General features: G+C 36.3%; 1 protein-coding gene across 2 annotated transcripts in view; it reads left to right on the top strand.

Moving 5' to 3' along the window:
• The window catches only part of ARFGEF1 (ARF guanine nucleotide exchange factor 1), a 137,368-nt gene that overhangs the window by 51,537 nt on the left and 66,772 nt on the right, over positions 1–19,059 (top strand). Inside the window, exons 3-7 of one of the 2 annotated variants that reach the window (XM_059994735.1) lie at positions 60–216; positions 1,221–1,367; positions 2,809–2,988; positions 9,158–9,434; positions 12,322–12,432. In XM_059994735.1, the coding sequence (XP_059850718.1) occupies positions 60–216; positions 1,221–1,367; positions 2,809–2,988; positions 9,158–9,434; positions 12,322–12,432 (872 nt within the window). Of the gene's footprint in view, positions 1–59; positions 217–1,220; positions 1,368–2,808; positions 2,989–8,778; positions 9,081–9,157; positions 9,435–12,321; positions 12,433–19,059 lie in introns of those variants that run through there. The other variant, XM_059994736.2, reaches the window with a different exon arrangement.

Raw genomic sequence — 19,059 nt, 5'->3', positions numbered from 1 at the left:
AGTATATCATCAATATGATGAATGTGATATTATAATCAGACTCTTCTTTTTTCATTTAGTCCTCCTCATGGAGAAGCAAAAGCTGGATCAAGCACCCTTCCACCAGTGAAATCAAAGACAAATTTTATCGAAGCAGACAAGTACTTCCTGCCCTTTGAATTGGCATGCCAGTCCAAGTGTCCCCGCATAGTTAGTACATCTCTAGATTGTTTACAGGTATGTATGAAATGGCACTATCCAAAAACCGTCTAATTTGAATGTGTTTCTAAGTAGTACTCACAATTGATGATTCAGACATTTTCCATGAAAGCCTTGATTATTCTTTTTGTGGTAAGAAACCAAATGGTTGCTTATATTCAAGAGAAACAATAGTTGCAAAAAGATGTTTCCAGTTTAAGGATAGCAGAAATCATTAGATAGCTTAGTGAGACACAAAATCTTTAATAAGGTTATCAATAATGGAAGTGTCGTAACCTGCTGCTGATTTTACATACTTCATTATTTGCCCTGATTTTACTGGATGCTTGCTGTTTTGTGTGGAGCAGTGGGTTAATATTAACAGTTTAGTATTTATATTTACTGTGAAACTTTAGCTCTGACCTTCATTTATGTCAGAAAAATTCCTTTCTGTCTTCCTGTTTTACTTACACACAGAGACACACACATAAGGATAAGTTCATTTGATTTGTGACCTTGTTTTCTCTGAAAAATTAATATCTAAGGTCTTCCTTCCAGGGTTATAATGGTAATGATGAATGAACAAATCTGTGATTTATTGCAGCCAGTGTCTGGAAATGGTTTTCTGTATATTCACAGACCTAATTTGGAAAAAGATTTTGGGTCATTTGAACGTGTTAAGATAGCTTTCACAAAAGCAGTATCAGTAATGTTTGGATAGAAAGCCGTAAGCTGTTAGAACTCACCAGAGACAAGTTCTAAGGCCTGCCTTTCTCAAAGTATTGCCTGATGGTTTTGCTATGGTTATTTTTCTGTTTTTGTGATTATTACAAGTGTAAATAATTTCACGTTTATAGCTAATAAAGCTTTCTTTAGGAAAAGTTGGTATAGCCTTGGCTTTGATTATACCTTAATATTTTTGTGTAAAAAGTTTAACATATGTTCAATTGTATATCATAATTTGAAAGTATATTTAATTAGTATATATATATATATATATATATTAGCTTAATTAGGATCTTTATTTTCTTTCTCTGTTTCAGAAACTTATTGCTTATGGGCACTTGACTGGCAATGCTCCAGATAGTACAACACCAGGCAAAAAATTAATTGATAGAATCATTGAAACAATTTGTGGCTGTTTCCAAGGTCCTCAAACAGATGAAGGAGTTCAGTTACAAATAATAAAGGTAATTAATTATAAAAATGAACTTGTTATTCATAATCTACTTTTTTTAAAATCAGAAGCCTTTTACCTTGAAAATATTTGGAAAAGTCATTTTATATGCTTTCCAGCTATAATAGAGGTCATTTGGGTGCTTTTTAGACTCCATATCAGGGGATTTTATTGTTGAATGCCAGGAATTCACTAGGAGAAGATTCATTACCAAATCCCTTATTTTGAAGGCCCCAGTTTAGGCCCCCAGAGTCTTCCAGAGCTTTCCAGTTTCTAACGTGGTTCTATCTTTTGAGCTTTAGGGTCCCATGTCAAGGTCCTGTGACCCTTCTAGTTTCTTCTACTACTGTCAGACCACTTGTAGTCTAGTCCCACCTGCACCAGCCTTTCTGCTTGAGCACCAGCTTTCCTGCTTCCCTTGCACCTGTCAATCTGCTGAACCTGCTCAGCTAAATCCTGTCCTGGGTTTGTGCTATGATACACCTGGATCATTAAATTCCTTTAAAGAAAAATGACTCATTTGTGTTTTCAGTCTACTATACATATTGAATTTTTAATGTTACTGCTAATAGTAGTGGTGGTATGTTTATTTGTTAGTAAAAATTTTCTTGTACTATTAGTACTTTTGAAATTGTTTACATGTATGAAGTGTCCTTTATGTGTGTCTATCACCCCTTCTGAGCCTTTCAGTCTCATAGCTGCATTTACTTCATAAGTTATAAAATGTCATAATTATAATAAAGCTATTCAGTTTGGCCTGTTGTTTGCAGTTTCATGTCAGTTGTGGTTTGTTTAGTATGTGCTTAATGCTGACCCTGCATAGCACTGTGCAACATAGAAAGACAGAAGATACAAGTCCTTGCTTTTGAGAAATTGAGTAACCTAATGTGTGACAGTTCACAGAAATTATAGCTGTTCACTTTATTGGAGGATTCACCTTAGGATTATTTTAAATGCTTTATTTTAAAACATTTGTAAGCATCTTCAACAGTAATAACAACAGCACATTGAGTTCAGTCTGTAAGTTAGATCTCAGAAAAATTTGAAAGTGAATAGGGCACAATACGTATCCTCCCCAAGTTGACATCTAGTTCAACAGATATATCATATGAAGCGTATCTGTGCTACACTATGACAGAGTATTAATGCTGTGCAGTTTAGTAGACCAAAATAATAATCTATTAAAATGAAACTCGGATTGAAATAAATCAGTTGAATGGTTTTTTAGCGTTTTGGGTTTGGGAGGATTATATGGAAACTACAACCAGGATGGGGAAAACATAAAATACTTTAACAATTGATGATATATTTAAGGCAGGTAGAAAATCTGTATACATTACCTTAAAGTGGTAATGGTGTCTGCAATTTTTAATTCTAATACAAAAATACCAATGTATTTCTGTGCTGAAACTCTGGATGCAAAAAAAAATCGCTTTAACTATTTTTTTTTAAAGGCTTTACTTACTGCAGTAACATCTCAACACATAGAAATTCATGAAGGAACTGTACTGCAAGCTGTGAGAACATGTTACAATATCTATCTAGCAAGCAAAAATCTCATCAATCAGACAACAGCCAAAGCTACTCTTACTCAGATGCTAAATGTTATCTTTGCACGCATGGAAAACCAAGCAGTAAGTATTAAAAAATGAGAGAGATTGTATAGAACACCACAGGCATCAACTATAGAAAAGATTTTAATGAAAATATAGTGAAATCTTTTGTGTCTGTGAAGAAAATGTCTTTCATTTACAGTTTTACCTACTGGAGATTTGTGGTATTGTTTTTGTTTGAGGCTTACTGAGTTGCTTGACGTTGGATAAAATACATTTTGAATTGTTCAGAAATAGAATTTGAAAGATGTCGATTGCCATCATCCTCATCGAAGTGTTTATGAATTGATATTTTTATTGCTCTCAAGCTTAGTAGATGAGTATAATGTAGATATCAAGTTACCTAATTTTTTTTTTTTTTTTTTCCGGACGCGGGCCTCTCACTGCTGTGGCCTCTACCGTTGCGGAGCACAGGCTCCGGACGCGCAGGCCCAGCAGCCATGGCTCACAGGCCCAGCCGCTCCGCGGCATGTGGGATCTTCCCGGACCGGGTCACGAACCCGTGTCCCCTGCATCAGCAGGCAGACTCTCAACCACTGCGCCACCAGGGAAGCCCCAAGTTACCTAATTTGATCTATTCTGGTATAAAATTATTTATTCATTGAGCCTTTAAAAAATAAATTTCTATAGTGATGAAATATATTTGGGGAGGAGGGTAAGAGACCAGCAGCTAGAGAATCATTTTTTAAAAAATTATCTAGGTCTTCATAATTAAAAACCAACTTCTAACTTTTTATCTGGAACTGATTTTAAACTTAGAGAAAAGTTGCAAAAATACTTACAGAGAGATCCTCTTTACTCTGCTTTCCTAATGCAACATCTTACATAACCATATTACAATGTTCAGAAGCAGAAATTAACACTGGTATAGTACTATTAAGTAAGGAAACCCTGATTACTTAGTTAAGGTGGTATCTTCCAGGTTCCTCCACTGGAAAGTTACTCTTTTACATTTAATAAATATCTCAGGAGAGATACTTTCAGACTATGCAAATATCCTGTTTTTTTCCTCATATTCCCCCACACCCAATTTGAGTATCCATTGGTGGATCTGACTGGCAACAGTTATTACTGCTGTGTTTCCCTGGTGGTGATTTTCTGTTTCTCTCTCTTTCTATATTTATTAACCAGAATTATTCTCCTTTCCTATTTATTTATTCAGTTTTTTATTTATATCAATCTGTATTAATGGATGTTTATTTTATTCTATGTTTTATAATCCAGTTCTATCATTATTTATTCTGTTGCCCCAGTTATTCCAGCTTTGGCCTTCTGTCCTTTTGACAATAGCCCCCAACCTTTTTTTAGTACCTCTTCACTTTCTGGAATCTCAAGATGTTCCCTGCTCATTTTGAATTTTCTCTGCTTCCCCGCTGGAGTAGTAGACACATAAACAGGGAGCCCTGGCTCCTTCAGTTGGAGAATGGTAATTGGATACCAAGATCTGAGTGCCAGGTGTGTTCACTGCAGCTGAGATGTTACTACTTCTAGGCCCTCCCAGCAGACTGAACTAGGAAATACATATGTGTACAGTCACCCCACCTCCCCCACCCCGTGTGTGACTACCCATCCGTATGTCTTAAAAGCTGTGTTCATACTGATGCTTCTGATTCCAGGCCAGTACCACAGGGTTCATTTCAGCCTTCTCCCTTTACTTATTTGTAACTTTCTCTAAACAGTGAGAAATAAGGCTTTCATTTTTTATGATACATTATTTGTTCAGGCCTATTACACACATATAGTAGTTTTAGAATTGCTTACTTTTTTTTTTTTTTTTTGCGGTACGCGGGCCTCTCACTGTCGTGGCCTCTCCCGTTGCGGAGCACAGGCTCCGGACGCGCAGGCTCAGCGGTCATGGCTCACGGGCCCAGCTGCTCTGCGGCATGTGGGATCCTCCCAGACCGGGGCACAAACCCGTGTCCCCTGCATCGGCAGGCGGACTCTCAACCACTGGGCCACCAGGGAAGCCTAGAATTGCTTACTTATAACACTGTGAGAAGCAAAGTTACTAGGTACATTATAGCATTTATATTTATTGGGTTTTGTTTTTTTCTTTGTCTTTAGCCTTATAGTATCCATTCAAAATATTATTTTCCAAAGTTACTTAGATTAGTTCTGTTCTTCTCCATACACTTCAGCAGGATAATTTTATTACTTTATAATGCAGTTAAGTTCGTTTGTTACTGCCTGTTTTCCGTTTCAGTACTCCTCACGTTCTGGTTTAATTGCTTGCTTATTTTTTGAGTCTGTTAAACACTACTATGAATTAAGAGTTAGTGGTAGTGTATATATGGACATATATACACTACCAAATGTAAAATAGATAGCTAGTGGGAAGCAGTCTCATAGCACAGGGAGATCAGCTCAGTGCTTTGTGTCCAGCTAGAAGGGTGGGATAGGGAGGGTGGGAGGGAGGGAGATGCAAGAGGGAAGAGATATGGGGATATATATATATGTATAACTGATTCACTTTGTTATAAAGCAGAAACTAACACACCATTGTAAAGCAATTATACTCCAGTAAAAATGTTAAAAAAAAAAAAAAAAAGTTAGAGCTCTACAGAAATACTCCTCATTCTTATCACTCCAGTCCTCTTCCTCCCTTCTTTGTACTCCTTGGATGTAGCTAATCTCTATTGTTTATGGTTTATCCTTCTACATTTCTTTAGCACAAATGAGCAGATACATGTATGGTTTCATGTATCACCTTTCTTATATGAAAGGTAGTATACTGTATTAGTCATCTGTCACTGCATAACAAATTACCCCAAACTTCAGCTGCTTAAAACTCACAGCTTAGCTGCTTATCTCTCACAGTTTCTGAGGGTCCAGAATCCAAGAGTGGCTTAGCTGGTGGTTGTAGCTTGGATTTCACATGAAGTTGCAGTTGGCTGCATGGATCACAGTATCAGCTGGGGCTGAAGTCATTTAAAGCCTTCATTGGGCAGAGAGAGAGAGAGAGAGAGAGAGGAACAAGGCAGAAGCTACATTGTCTACCTTATGATCAGAAGTGGTCACCCAAAGAGTCGTGTACCACAGTCTTCATTGCAGCACTGTTTACAATAGCCAGGACATGGAAGCTACCTAAGTGTCCATCGACAGACGAATGGATAAAGAAGATGTGGCACATATATACAATGGAATATTACTCAGCCATAAAAAGAAACGAAATTGAGCTATTTGTAGTGAGGTCGGTGGACCTAGAGTCTGTCATACAGAGTGAAGTAGATCAGAAAGAGAAAAACAAATACCATATGCTAACACAGATATATGGAATCTTAAAAAAAAAAAAGAGTTCTGAAGAACCTAGGGGCAGGACAGGAATAAAGACGCACACGTAGAGAATGGACTTGAGGACACGGGGAGGGGGAAGGGTAAGCTGGGACGAAGTGAAAGAGTGGCATGGACACATATACACTACCAAATGTAAGGTAGATAGCTAGTGGGAAGCAGCCACATAGCACAGGGAGATCAGCTCAGTGCTTTGTGACCACCTAGAGGGGTGGGATAGTGAGGGTGGGAGGGAGGCAAGAGGGAGGGGATATGGGGACATATGTATATGTATAGTTGATTTACTTTGTTATACAGCAGAAACTAACACACCATTGTAAAGCAATTATACTCCAGTAAAGATGTTCAAAAAAAAAAAAAAGATCACCCAGACCATCCCTGGCACAGTGTGGGAGGGGACTCTACAAAGAAGTGAAAATCAAGAGGTAGAGATCATTGGTGGCCATCTTAAAAAGGCTGGCTACCACACGTACTCTGGATACTCTTTCATACTCTTTTCACTTAGCAGTATGTCCTGGAAAGCATTCCATATCGCCCTTAGATCTTCCTCATTCTTCTTTATAGATGCAGAGTACTCGAGCATGTACTATAGTCTATTCAGTCACTCTCCTATGTATTGACATTGGATTATTGCTAATATTTTGTAACCACATATAATAGTTTTGCTGCTTTTTTTCGAAGAAGTGAATGAAATTTTATCACTTTTTAATAGAAGTATAAGTTTTATCGGTTTGACTTGTTCAGCAAATTTTACTACATTCCCTGTACATTCTTGGCACTGTTCTAGTTCTCAATTGTACAGTGCTGGGCAAAATACCAGCACTGTATCACCACTACTTTCAGAATTCTTACAGACATAGAGGGGAAAGATGAATCTTAAATAATCACACAAATAAATATATAACAAATGAGTTATGATAAAGGCTATGAACATGTTTCATGTTATGAGGCATATTAGTTCTGTGCTATGGATAATTAGAAAAGTCAGAAAGGGAAGAGAGAAAATTAAAAAGGCAAGGCAGAATAATTTTCCACATTTGCTAAAATATTCTAAGCTAGAAGTCTAATTCATTCGTATATACAGCTGATAACTTTTCCTCTCCTTCCCAAATAAAATTCACTATAAAGTGTTCAGTTCTAAAATTATTTCAAGAGAAGATGCTAATTTCTTTCTCTGTAACAGTGGTTTTCAACTGGAGGTGGTTTTGCCCCCCAAGCCATATTTGAGACACTTTTGATTGTCATGACTGGGGTGAGTCATAACCTGTAATGGGTTTCTACCCATTAGAGATAGGGATTGGGATGTTGCTAAACTCCCTGCAGTACCCTGGACAACCTCCACCTCCCCCAGTGCGCACGCGCGCACACACACACACACACACACACACAAAAACAAAAAAAAAAACACAAAGGATTATCTGTTCCAAAGGTCAATGGTTCTGATGTTGAGAAACCCTACTACAAAGTATGAAAGTGTATAGAAAATGTTTAAAGTTAAGTTCCTCTTTTTTCCCAAGGATCTTTCTAGAGTTTATACAACTCTGGAATAAGTAGAAAAAACTAGAATTCAACATTATGCTTGTCTGTAATTCCTAAGCATGTGCTTGCCCTACTAAACCATGGTACGGATTAGCTGAAGTTAGGCTGAGGGCGAGATTGGATTGCAAGTCAAAGGTTCCTCACTGTTAATTTGGAAATGGACTTTCTCATGAATGGCCTAAAGCTTTGAGAAGTCTGAGAAGTTTCTTCTGATTCCAACTGTGTGCAACTAGTCATGCCCATCAGTTTCCTTATCTGTAAAATAAGGGACTTAGATCATTGCAGATTATAAGTCTTTTCGTACCTTTTGGGCATTTAAATCTTTTAATTCAAATTTGTTTTATAAATTCATATGATTAATTCTGATATTTCTGCATAACCTAGAATATTACTAGGAATATGAAATGTTCATGTTTGACACTGTAAAATATTTATCTTTGTGGAAATTAATTCTGTGAGAATGATTCCTATTAGGTCATGAGGATCAAAAGAGATGTGTCTAAAAGCAATAAAGTGCCAAAAAATGAAACCCTGTGATCTTGATTGTTACTGTTTTTAGCATCTTGTAAGTGAGCCAGTTTTACACGTAGTATTACGTACATAGTAATTTAGGTCTCCTAAAATAAAACTGGAACATTTATAGTTTTTTCATTCTTATTAGATGACTGATTGGGCAGAGGCATTTAAGTACTCGTAATTTTATTTATTAAGTGTAACTATTATTTTTTAATTAAAAGATATTTGGCAAGGTGACATGAGAACATGCTACAGAAAGGTACACACCGAAAGGTTCCCTCCCACTCTTGTTTCCAGTTCAGTCATTTCCTAACTTCTACCCCCAAAGGTAACCATTATTACTAGTTTCTTGTGTAAATGTCTAGACTTTGTTTCTATATATATATAAGTAAAAATGAATGTGTGTGTATTTTATTTCCCTGTCCACTTTTTTCCTCCCTTAGTGAAGCTTTTATTTGATTTTAGGTAAATCTACTGTTACATTGGCAACAGTCCAATTATCATTCTAAGGTTATTAAAAATTAATTTGTTTTTAATTTTGTTTTGTTTCAGTAATACATTTACATCATTCAAACACCAAAAATAATGACAAGAGGATATAGTGAAAGACTTCCATCTCTGTTCTTGTTTGCCAAATTCCATCCCCCTAAGAAGTAACCACTGTTTCCTGTTGTTCTTCGTTTTCAGTATGTTTTAGTTTTTTATTTCTGATGGACCACGATTTCTAAGCCTAGAGACAAGGTGGCAGCTCCTATGAAGGATTTATAGTTGAGTATAACATTACCCCTCCAAATTTTAAACAACTTATTTTGCTAATATTGGCAATTATTTTCTTTCTTTCCAGTTGCAGGAGGCCAAACAAATGGAAAAAGAAAGGCATCGACAGCATCATCATCTGTTGCAGTCTCCAGTAAGCCATCATGAGCCTGAATCACCTCAACTTAGATATTTGCCACCTCAGACTGTTGATCATATATCCCAGGAACATGAAGGGGACCTTGATCCCCATTCACATGATGTGGATAAAAGCCTTCAGGATGATACAGAACCTGAAAATGGATCTGATACTTCCAGTGCAGAAAATGAACAGACTGAAGCTGATCAGGCAGCTGCAGCCGAAAGTAATCTTTCTGAGAAGGGGTTGGAGGGGTTGGGAGGTGTGTGTTGGGGGAAGAATGTAGGAGGGCATTTTTGGTAAAGAAACGTGGAAAGGGTGATATGACTTAATGGGTATTAGGCACATTGTGGTAATTGTGGACTTTGTCCATCCTAGGTGATAAAGTTTTCTTAAAATTAGTTCATAGCAAACAGGAGACCTATTTATTTAGTAAAGTTTTCTGGAATGTGACTGAAAATTTTAGGAAATCATTATAAGATTACAAGGTACTATTGTCAAAAAAAAGGACTGAAATTAAATATGAAAAGATATCTTTTGAATAACCACCTGGCATACAAAAATATTTATTTTTATAGCCTGATGTGTAATAATCGATAAGATTTAGATATTCTCTGTGTTTTTTTCTAAGTAAATTTATAAGAAAAAGGTTACAAGATTACAAAAATTAAATTGCATTTATTTATTTTACAAATGTGTTTCTCTAAAAATAATCACGTGCAGTCATTTTTTCCCCAAACGTTATTCTCAGCTTTAGCTGTTCTATAAAACTGCCAGGAAACGAGTTTCTTCCCTTTGTTCCTCCTTAGCTTGGTGTCAAAAAAATGATGGAAATTCTGTTGCCTTTCCAGTGTGGTTTTGTAGAACTAGGATGGTTAGGGCTTAGTTACAATTCATCTGAATTCTGTGTTTTTACTTTACTTTGAGGAAAGACTTCTATAGTATATTTTCAGCTCTTGATTTTTTTCTTTAACCACATCTTTTCCATAACATAACAGTGGTTTGAGCATCAGCAGTGTCATGAATTGGTGCCTTTTTACTCTTTTTAAGAGTACTTTATTTAGCATTTACTTTAAAGGGGACAGTTTTGATAAACCAAGCATTTCTAGTACTCAAGCTAATAATGAATCCATACTGCCTATATGATTTACATTTTTCTAGCCTGCCCTTGCTGAAATTTCCCCTACTTTAACTGTAAGCTTATAAAGGAGCTGTTCAAAGAGCTAATCTATAATAAGGCTGGAACTTTATTTATTCCTCCATTTCTTCATCCGTGCATTCAGCAAATATTGATTTAGCATACTGTGTCCCAGGCACTGTGCTAGGACTTGGCGTTAAAAAAGCTGATGAAGGTGTAGCCATTGCTCTTAGGGTACTCATGGTCTGCCTGGAAGGTCAGGCATGTATAAATGAGGTGTAATGTGATAAATATCCTGCAAGTGGCATGCATAAGATAATTCTGCTGAGGAGAGTTAGGAAGTACTTTTGTAGAGAAAGTGTTGCTTTAGCTGAATCTTGTTTGGATAAGGGAAGGAATTGCCTAGCCAGAAAATTTAGGGAGTTTTCTAACAGAAGAAACAACATAGACCAAGACCCAAGGGGTGGAAGCGTCTACTGTGTAGTAGGTACCACTGTAGGTACCTTTTAAGATACAGCACTATAAATAAGACATAATTCCTGTGGGATAGTCGTGATTTTTAAAGGTGTTTTTCTCTCGACAGCTGATATAAATGAAAATTTTGCTTCTGAGCCGTTGGGTGAGAGTGCGTGGTCTGGAATTAGATTATCTGCTTTGAATCACACCTCTCTCACTTACTGGCTGTGTGACTTTGGACATAAAAGTTAACTTCTATAATCATTTCCCATGTGTAATAAGTATTTATTCACGGTTACTCTAATTCTGTTAGATAATTTATAAGAGAATTGACTCGATTTGCTAATCATTTTGTGCACATTTTAGTGACTATATATATTTAGTTATGTTGAAATTGTTAATTTTTAGACTCTTGGTAACTTTAGCCAATTGGAGTGCAGGAATACAAAATTTAAGAAAGATGGAAAGATTGTATGTCAAGACATTTATATGTTTTTACTCCACAGAAGAATCTAAATGCTGTTGTATTTGAATTTTTTATAAAATGAAGTTACTGATTTGGCATGCTTATTTATCAACTTTCTCCTGTGACATTCAGTATTTTGTAGAATGCAGCGAACAGTAGATTAGGAGCAGTGAACAACAGGGAGGACAGACTTCTGGAAGTCAGAGTTTTACGTAGTGGTCCTTCATAGTGATGTGAGTTGCGGGGTGTGTGTAGACAGTAGCACCATAAGCTCACATGCAGTCTGAGGCCATTTGCTGTAGGGCATTGGCTCCCAGAACAGGGACCCAGATCTCAAAGCATCATAAAGTGCCAACTGAGCCTTCCTGAGATATTTTCAGCATTTCAGAAAATCCCGGGGAAACCGTATTTTTATCTGCAAAAGTCACTACAAACTGACTGGGAATATCAAGTTTTATTAGTTTCTTGTGTGTTCAGAAGTTCTGATTGGTAGTTATGTCTGTTTTTGATTAATGTTAAATTGGGAGATGAATTCTTTTTTACTTACTAAATTTAGTTTTACATTGGATATGTGGAGTATGTTGGGGAAAAAATAGTAAGGAAGAGCTCAGATAGCCCAGTCTCTGGTTCTTCAAGGACCTCATTATATTAGAGCACAATGATGAGCTTGTTATTACTGGTGAGCCTAATTAATCAAAACAAGCTTTAATTACGTTTAATATTATTTGATCAGTGTGGGACATGTTAGAAATGTTTCATTCAGAACTTTTAAAAGTTTTGGTTCTTAAAGGAATAATCTAGAAAACTCATTTAAGTTGAATAGTCATTTAATAGCTTGTCAAACGAATCATTGTTGAAATTGACTTAATGATAAAACATTTTAAAATATGGTTTGGTTAAAAGTTTTGAAGATTTAACATGTAATTGCTTCTAGTTTCATATATCTGTTTTTTTCTTTTATTCTTAATTTCTTAGATTTTTTTCATTATAACTGTTTAGTAAAAGTTTCCAAAAAACTAAAATACTGTTTTCTTGAATTTTTCTTTTTTAAAGCATTATCTAAAAATGATGTATTATACGATGGCGAAAACCATGACTGTGAGGAAAAGCCACGAGACATTGTGCAGAGCATTGTAGAAGAAATGGTGAACGTCATCGTTGGAGGTAGCATATTTGACTTGAAATTAGTTTATTCTGTCTTATGTTATTTCATGTGACTGTGGGGACTATTTTATAATGTGTAAAACAGAAAAGGCAAAAATTGTGTGTAGAAAAATATTTAAATCTCTTTGATTATAGATGAGTACTTCCTTTTTCTCCAGTTTCAGTTATAATCTGTTTATAAAAACCCACTGTTCCCCACCCCATTAAAAAAAAGGTTGATTACCATTTCATTTTTTGTTTTTATGTTTGCTGGGAGAAGGGCAAGGGTATATTTTCCTTCCTCCTAAGTGTGTTAAACTTTATAAACTAGAAAATGTTTAAATTGATTTGGTTTTTAGTATTTTGTATCTTCGGAAAAATCGTGATTTCTTATACCTTTATTATCATGACCCAAGTCATAGCTGATACAGGGGCAGATCCTATCATATGGATTGTATTATAAAAATTTTTTAAAGTTTGATAGGAGTTTCATTCACACTTCTTGTGAACAGTATTATTATAGATAGGATTAGATTTGAGACCAATCCACTGAAGCTTATTTAATTCATGGTATCTTGCACAGGACTAAGCATAGTACCTTGCTACATGTACTTCTAGAAATATGATTAAATGTACAGTGTGGCTCTTGAATGAGAATAGTACTATTTCAGCCATGCCTAATTTCCATTTATAATGTCATTTCTAAGAATATATTTCCTTCTTTAGTACAACACTAGAAGCAAGTATTCATCTGATTGCATTCTTAATTTTTCATTCATCTTTTCATTCAACGAATACTTAGGAAGCACATACAATTGTATGGCACTGTAAGGAGACACAAACGTTTATCTGAAATAGACCATGCTCTGGAGGAAAGGGGTTCTGGAGTATAGGAATGTAAGATAAGTGTCATTAGAAAGAAATAGCTAAAATCCTATTAAAATTCAAAAAAAAGAATGGGTATTTCTGGCTAAAATTATCCAGGAGGGCTTCATGTAGGAGGTGACACTTGAACTTAGACTGTATAGATACTCACGCAGGTATAGGGAGTGGTGTTTGATGTATGGGAAACAGTTAGCTAAACTCTAGAGAGAATGATTTGGGAATTGGCAGGTGGTGCTTTAGCTGAAGTGTAGAGTATGTGGTGTCATATGGTAGAAAATAAGTTTGAAAAAGTAGTTTGGAGCCAACCAATGGATGGTTATAAATTCCAGCTTTAGGATTTTGAACTTCATTCTAAGAGAGAATAAGTTACCATTGAAGATTTTAGAACTAAGAAATGAAGTAATCAGAATAATGTTTTAAGAAGCTAAGTAGGGAAATATGAAGTCCAGTGAAAGACCAGTGCAGTAATCTAAACCTAAATAGGACAGTAACAGTGGAAATAGAGAGGAAAAAGTGAATGAGAAGTGAGATAATGGAAGTTGAATCAAGAAGAGTTTGCAGCTGATTGAAATCTAGGTGAAAGAGAGAATGAAAACTGTGTCAAAAATCCCAAAGATTACCTCAAGATTTGGTGATTCACTAGAAGGACTCATCATATAGTTACACTCACCACTGTGATGTGGTGAGTCAAGGTACAAGGCAAAATCATCAAAGGGAAAAGGCGTATGGGGCAAAGTCTGGAGGAAATCAGGTGGACAATTCCAGGATTCCTCTCCCAGTGAAGTTACATGGGAAACTCTTAATTTCCTCAAGCATTGAATTATGAAGTGCTGTCTAGCAGGGCAGCTCCTTAGAGACTGAGTGCCCCAAGTTTTTGGGGGGAGCCTGTGGTATAGGCACTCTCTATCTGCATATACCAAAATTCCAGATTCCCAGAGGGAAAGCTGGTGTTCCAGCATAAACCACATTATTTGTACAAACTATTGAGGCACAGTGAGCCACTTTTATTGGTTCTGGGAAGAGTGAGAATCCTCCCGAAGTGTAAATTCCAAGGTTCCAGCCAAGAGCCAACTTTGCAAGCAGGCCTTTCTAAGGATAGGCAGTCTCAGGCATGCTATGTTAGCTCTTTTCTGCACAGGCAGTCTCCCAGTTTTTGAGCCTAAATGGGTAAGTGGGTGGTAGTACTATTGGTAGAATTATTGGAGTAGACGTTGGCGTGGGAAAAAAGGTACTAATTTTTATTTTGACATTGCATTTGACCTTCAGGTGTGCCATTCATGTGGAAATGTTTATGAAATATATAATGGAAATATAGAACTCTGGCCTAAGAGATAATCAAGGCAGGTGTTATAGGTGGGAGTCATTCTGTTAAAATTAGTACTTGAAGTAGATTACCAAATGGGAAAGTGTAGAGGCTAAAGAAGAGAGCATGGTCTTGAGGAATATGAATTTTTCAAAAAACCATAAACTTATAATAAGGGAAGAAAGAAAGTATTAGGTATCCACACATTCTCTTAAAATTTTATAATGTATATTAGGGGTTGGAAAATAATGTTCCATGAACCAAATTTGGCCCACTACCTATTTTTGTAAATAAAGTTTTATTGGAACACAGCCATGCTTATTTGTTTATGTATTGCTTATAGTGGCTGCCTTTGCACTACAAAAGTAAAGTTGAGTAGTGGCAACAAAGATCATATGGCCAGCAAAGCCTAAAATGGCTACTGTCTGGTCCTTTGCCAGTTTCTAATACATATGAATACAGAGTGTGAAGTGAAAGTTCTTTCATTTTTCTGCTTTTTACTTAGAAAGCTTTCAAACCTAGAGAATAGTTCAAGGAACAGTACAGTTAAAACTGTAGGTCCTTTGCTAGATCACTAATTATTAACAGTTTTGCTACATTTGTTTTACTTGTCTTTAAGTAGACCCGTGTGTGTGTTTTGTTTTTGCTGAACCATTTGAAAGTTGGCTATATACAACATGACGCTTCACCCCTAAAATAACTCAGCATATATCTTCTAAGAATAAGGGCATTCTCATACATAACCACAATTCCATTTTCACACCTAAGAAAAGTAACACTCTTTTAAGAATATCTAATATAAATACACTTTAAAGTGTTCCTAGTTGTCCCCAAATGTGTTTCTTATATCCTTTTTTTTCTTTTTTTAGTCCAGGACCCATTCTAGGTACATTTGCTGCATTTGATTATGTCTCTTTGGTCTCATTAGTTGAGAACAAGTCCTCTTGCCTTTTTTTCCATCTTTCATAACATTTATTTTTAAGAGTGTAATATTGTCTTGCAGAATGTTGCACAGTTTGAATTGATCTGATGGTTTCCTTATTTTGATTTAGAGTAAACATATTTGGCAAAAATACTGCATAGGTAATGTTGGTATTTCTTATTACATCATATAAATTGGTGCATAATTAAGTTACCCCCTGTTGGTGATAATGTTTGATCACCTGGTTAAAGATGACCAACAGCTCTCTTCATTGTAAGGGAACATTTTCCCCTTTATAATTAATAAGTAATCTGTGAGTGATACTTTGAGATCATATCAAGATCCATTCACTTACTGGTTTTAAAATCCCTTGATGATCCTTAGATATTATATGGATTGCAATGTAGTGATTTCGTAATTCTAATATTAATCAACATTTTTATTTGGAGAAGAGCACCTCCCTTTATTCAGTGTGTTACAATCCTTTACTGTCATCATTTTTTGTTCCTGATCTGGCCAGTGGGAATCCCTTCAAGCCAGCCCCTATGTCCTTTTGATGTGATTACATTGTCTTTGAGCATTTCCTTGTTTTCTGGAACAGTAAGATGTTCTAGGTTCACCTTCAGCTTTCCCTTGTCCCAGCCCTGGAATCAACAAGTTCTTTAGGAGTCCTTATTCTTTTTACTGGGCAATTGTATTTAGAGACCAAGGCCTAGGTACTAGGTATGCTCATTGCTACTGGGGTGTTATTACTTTTAGTCTTTTCCAGTGGACAGAAACAGGAGATATACAATCACAAGATAATCTTATTAGTTCCAATTCACATCCAGCACCACAAGGTTTCCCTTCATCTTCCTGCATTTCATTCTTGTGTTTCTTTTTCCACAGTGAAAACCTAAATTTGCAGAAACAGTGTCCCATTACCAAGAACAAGCTGATTAATTAAAGTTCAGATTTCTTTGCAATCATATGTGTCCTTAGAATATATTTTACTAAGGATGAAGAGAGTACTGTATTCAGAAGTTACTTGTATTAACTATTTTTATTGATTTAACTTTTTAAATTGAAGAACATTTACATGATTCAAAGTAAAAATTATATAAAATACTTACTCAGAGAACTCTTCCTTCCATTTCTCCCCTTGCTGACCTGCCTTATAGGTAACGACTTTCATAAGCTTGTAGTTTATAACAGCAGTTCCTAACCTTTTGGGGACTGGTTTCGTAGAAGACAGTTTTTCCACGGACCGGGACAGGGGGATGGTTTCGGATGATTCAAGCGCATTACATTTATTGCTCACTTTATTTCTATTATTATTATTATTATTTTATTGATTGATTGCTGCACTGGGTCTTCGTTGGCTGCACGCGGGCTTTCTGTAGTTGAGGCGAGCGGGGCTACTCTTCGTTGCGGTGCATGGGCTTCTCATTGTGGTGGCTTCTCTTGTTGCAGAGCACAGGCTCTAGGTGCTCAGGCTTCAGTAGGTGTGGCACACGGGCTCAGTAGTTGTGGTACACGGGCTTAGTTGCTCCGCGGCATGTGGGATCTTCCAGACCAGGGCTCGAACCTGTGTCCCTTGCATTGGCAGGCAGATTCGCAACCACTGCACCACTAGGGAAGTCCTATTTCTATTATTATTACGTTGTAATATATAATGAAATAATTATACAGCTCACCATATTGCAGAATCAGTGGGAGCCCTGAGCTTGTTCTCACTTGCCACTCGCTGATAGGGTTTTGATATGAGTTTGTAAGCAATTAATTCATTATGGTCTCTGTGCAGTCAAACCTCTCTGCTAATGATAATCTATTTGTAGCCGCTCCCCAGTGCTAGCATCACTGCCTCAGCTCCATGTCAGATCATCAGGCATTAGATTCTCATAAGGAGCTTGCAACCTAGATCCCTCACATGCGCAGTTCACGGTAGGGTTCGCGCTCCTATGAGAATCTAATGCTGCCGCTGATCTGACAGGAGGCAGAGCTCAGGCAGTAACGCGAGCGATGGGGAGCGGCTGTAAATACAGATGAAGCTTCGCTCGCTCACCCACCACTCACCTCGTGCCGTGTGGCCTGGGGTGTTGTGGGGGGCAGTGTTGGGGACCCCAGGTTTATTGTGTGTGTGTGTGTGTTTCCCCAGAGAAGTAAGCAAATACTTATGATTATTTCTCTTTCTTTTTGATAGAACACTGTATATCTTCTGTGTCTTCCCCTTTTTTCACCTGATATATACTAGAAATGCCTCTATTTCAGTTGATAGAGATTTCTCTTAATCTTTTTTCTTTTGGCTGTCTGCATAATACTCTATTATGTGGGTATATGTTTATTCAGCCAGTCCTCTGCTGACAGGAACTTTGGTTGTTTCCAGTATTTTGCTACTACAAATAAAGCTGCAGTGAATAACCATGTATATCTGTATTCATATTTGTGGAGATTGATCCTCTGGGCAAATTCAAAGAGGTAATATTACTAGGTCAAGTGGTAAATGAATGTGAAGGTATGTTAGCTTTTGCTGAATTTCTCTTCATAAGTGTTGTATTGTTTTGCACTCTTACTTGCAACATACAAGAGTGCCTTTTTCTCCAAGCTCCCAGTGGAGTTTAAGGTTTTGAATTTTTGCCAGCCTGACAGGTGAGAATTGTATCTTACTTTGGTTTTAATTTGCATTTCTCCACGAGTGAAATTAAATATCTTGTTGTGTTTGAGGGCCATTGTATATCTTTTTTAGGGAGTCATTATTCATGTCTTTTGTTCATTCTGTCAGGTTTTTATCCTTTTTCCCTTATAATTTCAGAGAATCCTTTTATATTAGGATTCTGTGATATATTTTACAAATATTTTCTCTCAGTTCCTTATTTGCCCAAGTCTTCTGACCTTGATATGTTTTTTGCTCTTTAAAAAGTTTTTTTAATAACATTTTTCATGCATGTCTGTATTCATATATTTGAATATAAATGGGAACATACTGTACTTACTGCTTTATAATCTGCTGTTGTCACATACTAAATTATAGTTTTCCTTTCATGTCATATTGTACTTAATTATATTGGTGGTCCATAATTTATTTAAATAACCTCCTATTAATACTAGCATTTAGGTTATTTACTAGTTTTTGCTTTGCATGGCTCTCATGGAGCATTCATATTATAGATATCATTTTGCACTTTTCTTTAGGGTAAGGAATACTTGACCAAGATGTATGAACATTTAAAATTTATATACAGTGCTTTGTTTAACATCACTTTAATAGATGGACTATATCTTATTGTTTTAATTTATGTTTCTTTGATTATTTGCATGGTAAAAACATAGGAAGCAGTCATTATTTTTGTAGGTCAAATACTGGCAATTTCATGTGGTGCAGCTGAGTGTCTATGGGCTATTTATACTTTTCTGAATTGCCTATTCCTATCTTTTGCCCATTTTTCCATTCAGTTTTTTTGGTTTTTGTTCTTTTTTTGTATTTCACCTTTATTGGAGTATAATTGCTTTACAGTGTTGTGTTAGTTTCTGCTGTACAACAAAGTGAATCCGCTGTATG

The sequence above is a fragment of the Delphinus delphis genome, chromosome 17, assembly GCF_949987515.2.
Source record: "Delphinus delphis chromosome 17, mDelDel1.2, whole genome shotgun sequence".
Classification (NCBI taxonomy): domain Eukaryota; kingdom Metazoa; phylum Chordata; class Mammalia; order Artiodactyla; family Delphinidae; genus Delphinus; species Delphinus delphis.
This window is presented reverse-complemented; position numbering and strand designations above follow the sequence as displayed.